Source organism: Monoraphidium neglectum, assembly GCF_000611645.1.
Source record: "Monoraphidium neglectum strain SAG 48.87 unplaced genomic scaffold scaffold05037, whole genome shotgun sequence".
Lineage (NCBI taxonomy): Eukaryota > Viridiplantae > Chlorophyta > Chlorophyceae > Sphaeropleales > Selenastraceae > Monoraphidium > Monoraphidium neglectum.
This window is the reverse complement of record NW_014008593.1, coordinates 1-3,659: the sequence shown is the minus strand read 5'-3', so window position 1 is coordinate 3,659 and position 3,659 is coordinate 1. Positions and strand designations below refer to the sequence as shown.

General features: G+C 65.0%; 2 protein-coding genes across 2 annotated transcripts; one reads left to right on the top strand and one right to left on the bottom strand.

The window, feature by feature from the left end:
• Positions 1-1,808: 1,808 nt before the first annotated feature.
• MNEG_15107 (hypothetical protein) lies at positions 1,809-2,782 on the top strand (the record flags this gene model as incomplete). The annotated part of the gene is made up of 2 exons (XM_014036423.1): positions 1,809-2,203; positions 2,524-2,782. The coding sequence occupies 2 exons, from the start codon at positions 1,809-1,811 to the stop codon at positions 2,780-2,782; spliced, it is 654 nt and encodes a 217-aa protein (XP_013891877.1).
• Positions 2,783-3,407: 625 nt separating this feature from the next.
• MNEG_15106 (hypothetical protein) lies at positions 3,408-3,629 on the bottom strand (the record flags this gene model as incomplete). The annotated part of the gene is made up of 1 exon (XM_014036422.1): positions 3,408-3,629. A coding segment is annotated over one exon (222 nt), but the record flags the coding sequence as incomplete, so codon positions are not given.
• Between the last annotated feature and the right edge of the window lie 30 nt (positions 3,630-3,659).

Genomic DNA, 3,659 nt, shown 5'->3' with positions numbered 1-3,659 from the left:
GGTGGTGGTGGTGTGTGTTTTGGGTGGGGGCGAGGGGGTGGGGGCAAAAAGGCGGAGCGGCATAGGCGTAACAGGGTGCTTGACAGTAGGTTGAGCGCGAGGGCGGCGCTGCGCCAGCTGCGGGCGGGCAGTTGCGTCCGAGGGTGCGACATCGGTTTCAGGTGTGCCGCGGCAGCGGGCGCACCAACCCAAGCCTCCGCCGTGCACGCAGGGCGGCGGGCCCTCCGGCGTGCGGCACTGGCCTGATGAGGCCCCCACGTGCTGCGTGCGCTCACTTTGCCACCGCTGCGATCTGGTCCCGCCAGTAGGCCACGCTCTCCTCGTCCAGCCTGAAGCCCTCCTCCTCCTCAAGCTGCTGCTGCTTCAGGGCCGCCTTGGACGGCCCCCGCGACGCCTGCACCGCGACCCGCCGCCGCGCAGACGACGGCGCGGCGGCGACAGAGCGCAGCGACCGCGTCGCCGCTCGTGGTAACGCCCGAGCCGGCACCAAGAGCGCTCGGTGTGCGGCCGCCAGCCAGGGCGAGCGGGCTGGGCTGCAGGCCCGAGGCAGCACGAACCCGCCCACGCGCCTCGGCAGGTGCACCGAGGCACTACCGGCACATCCTTTGCCGGCAACACCAAGGAAGAGCCCTGCTTTGTATCGCAGCCGCGGAAGGTGCGGCGGCGAAGGTGCGGCGTGTGACTGATTGCCAAGGTGGCCCGCAGCGGGCGGCGGCCACGCGAGACGCAAACTTGCCTAGGCACGCGCGCCCCACCTGAAGTCCTGCTTGCCATCCCAGCTGCCATCACCATGCGATGCAGCGGCCAGAGCATGAACTCTTGGTGCTAATAATCAGATCGCGTCTGGATCTCTCAGAGGCATGATTCAGTATTCGCGATCATCACGGTCATATGCTCAACTATATACGCACCACCGTGGTCACGTATGCTTGCGCCTGTAGCAAGTTGGCCTGGCGTCACCTGGTGACATTGGCGGGCGCTGTTTTGCTGCGCCATCGCCAGTGCCGCCAATGCCGCTGCCACCCTCGCAGCACTGCTGCTGCTGTTGCAGGTGCAGGTGCTGGTGTCAGGTGTGGTGAATCTGTGCCGAGGTGCTGATGCAGAGGGCTTCATGCGAGGTTGCTCGTCGTGCAATCTGAGTGGTGGTTGCTTGCTGGTAACAACCGCCACTGGACAGCTGCCCACAACAGTTGCAATTGCGTGCAGAGGCCCTACTCCTCTGTCTTGCAGGCAGCCCAATCGTGATGCGCATATGTGCGGTTGGCAGCTCACAGGTCAGTGTCAGGTGTCGTGCAACTGCTTGAGAACGATTTGAAGAGGGACGCATATCGAGGGAATGCCGAGCTCAGACCAGATTCATGCTACAGCTGCTCAATATTTTTAGTGTTCAGCGACTCCCTGCAGACACCTGCCGGACGGGCCGTCGGTCAGCCAGCACGATTTCCATTTGTTTTGCGGCCGTGCTTGCTAGAGCTGCCCGCCCTGCTGGCGCGCCGGCATGCAGTCGTAGCCAGTGCAGCCCGCTCCAGTGGTGCCCTAGGACGGCATAGGAACCCAATACATGACAAAGACACTGCGACCCCTGAACAGGCAAAAAACCGCGCCACCCCTGACACAACAAGCTGCTCATGATGTCACCGATCAGCCTTTGCAGCCACGAAGCCTGCAGCAGCAAGGACCACGTCTGGTTTCTGTACGTCTAGTACGGTAAATTACATACCATTCACGTCCGTCACCGGTTGGCCCATCCGATCTGCTAGCTCTGAAAGTTATCAGCATCGCGGCAGTGAAGCGGCTAGTTACAACTCATGAAGGCACAGCAGGAGTTAGCTTCACGCACCACAAGCAGTGACGGCGACGACGAGCAGCCAGAAGTCGCGCTCGACGAGGCCGCGGCACGTGTGGCAGTGCGCCGCTCGCTGTCGCAGGCGCTGCCGCTGCCCTCATACGAGTACGGCCCTGACATGGTGATAGAAACCATCACGGCCGACGTGCTTGAGGACGAGGGCCTGCTATCCGCGCCGCCAGAGGCCATGCAGGAGCGGTGGGGCGAGGCGGTGGCGGACATGTACTGCAGCGCGGACCGCGCCGACCTGTTGGACTTCTTCTCTGCACTGGCGCGCCGCCTGGGGGAGCTGGCGGACGAACTGGAGGCACAGCGGCGGGCAGCGGGCGACTTGGAGGCGGAGGGGCTGTGCGCCCTGTGCGAGCGGCGCATGCCGCTTACGTTGCACCACCTCATACCCAGGCACGCGCGGGCGCTGCACTTTTGACTCCACTGCATTGGTGCTGTGGGGTGGGGCGGGAACGCTGAAAGATAGCAGTAGCTGGTGCTGCTGCTGCTGCTGCTGCTGCTGCTGCTGCTGCTGCTGCTGCTGCTGTCGCTGCTGTTGCTGCTGCTGAAAGTTGCGTGTGCAGGACTTTGCAACACTCAGCCATGTGAAGGTGCCCGCTTCAAAGCACGCCCACCCCCATACGCCCGCCCAACTCCTCACGGCGCCTTTACTGCCGGCGCCACCCCAGGGAGCTGCACCAGCGCTACAAGGCGCGGCGTGGCATGAGCGCCCTGCAGCTGTCGGCCGGGGTGCTGGTGTGCCGGCCCTGCCACTCGGCGGTGCACCGCGCAGAGGACAACAAGGCGCTGGCGGAGGGCTACAGCACGCTGGAGGCGCTGAGGGCGCACCCGGCGGTGGCCAAGTTTGCGGCCTGGGCGCGGCGGCAGCGCGTGGCGGCGCCGGACGGGGGCGGGTCGGCAGCGCGGCCGCTGCGGTATCCGCGGTGACTTGCTGTGGCATGCGGCGGTCATGCCCACTGGGACGTGGGCCTGGCGGCTGCTGTGCTTAGAGCTGCACACCTTTCCTTTGTTGAAACACTCTCCCTACCTGACTTTCCTGCCGGGCTGGCGCGCTGGAAAAGCGTGAGCAGCCGTCACCAAAACAGTGATCCAGACGGCTGTTCAACCCCCAATGGCATGCCCCCAACCACCGGCCTGGGTACGCTTTGCAGAGTAACTCTGCTACTGAATTATAAAAGGTTGAAAAGGCACGAAGGCTCATCAGAAAAGTCGTGTTTGTTGTGCTGGCACTGACATGCAGACAGGCGGTTGCAAGCTTGTCACCCAGAACATCTGCAAATGGCGGATGTGCGCACCGCCCAGGGTTGGATGGTGTGTTGGGCCGGGCTACCGGGTGCGCGTGACAGGACAGCACGCGCCATCCTGCGATTGCGGCCACCCTCATGCGCAGTGCACCCCCAGGGCCCTTGCACGATGAACGAAGGCTCGTTCCTGACCCCGAGAGCTGCGACTCCATCCTGCACATTGGTGTCTGCTGCCTGTGCACCACACCCAGCTCATGCTACCGTGGCTCCCAGGCCAGCCTGGCGCGGCTCTAAACCTTCGCCATTCCTCACGCCCACTGCGCACGCCGCCGCGCCCCGAACCGCGCGCCCCTGCCGTCCGCGGCGCCCATGAAGCGCCGCCTGTGGTCTGCGGTCTCCGCGTCAAATAGCCCCATCTCGTAGCCGGCCTGCCCGTCCAGGGCCACAAACTCGGCGCCGCCGCCGCTGCGGCGGTGGATGGTGACGAGCTGGTCCCCCACCAGGCGCTGCAGCGCGCGCGCCAGGAGGGCCTGGGGGGAGGGGAGGTGGCGGGAGTGGGG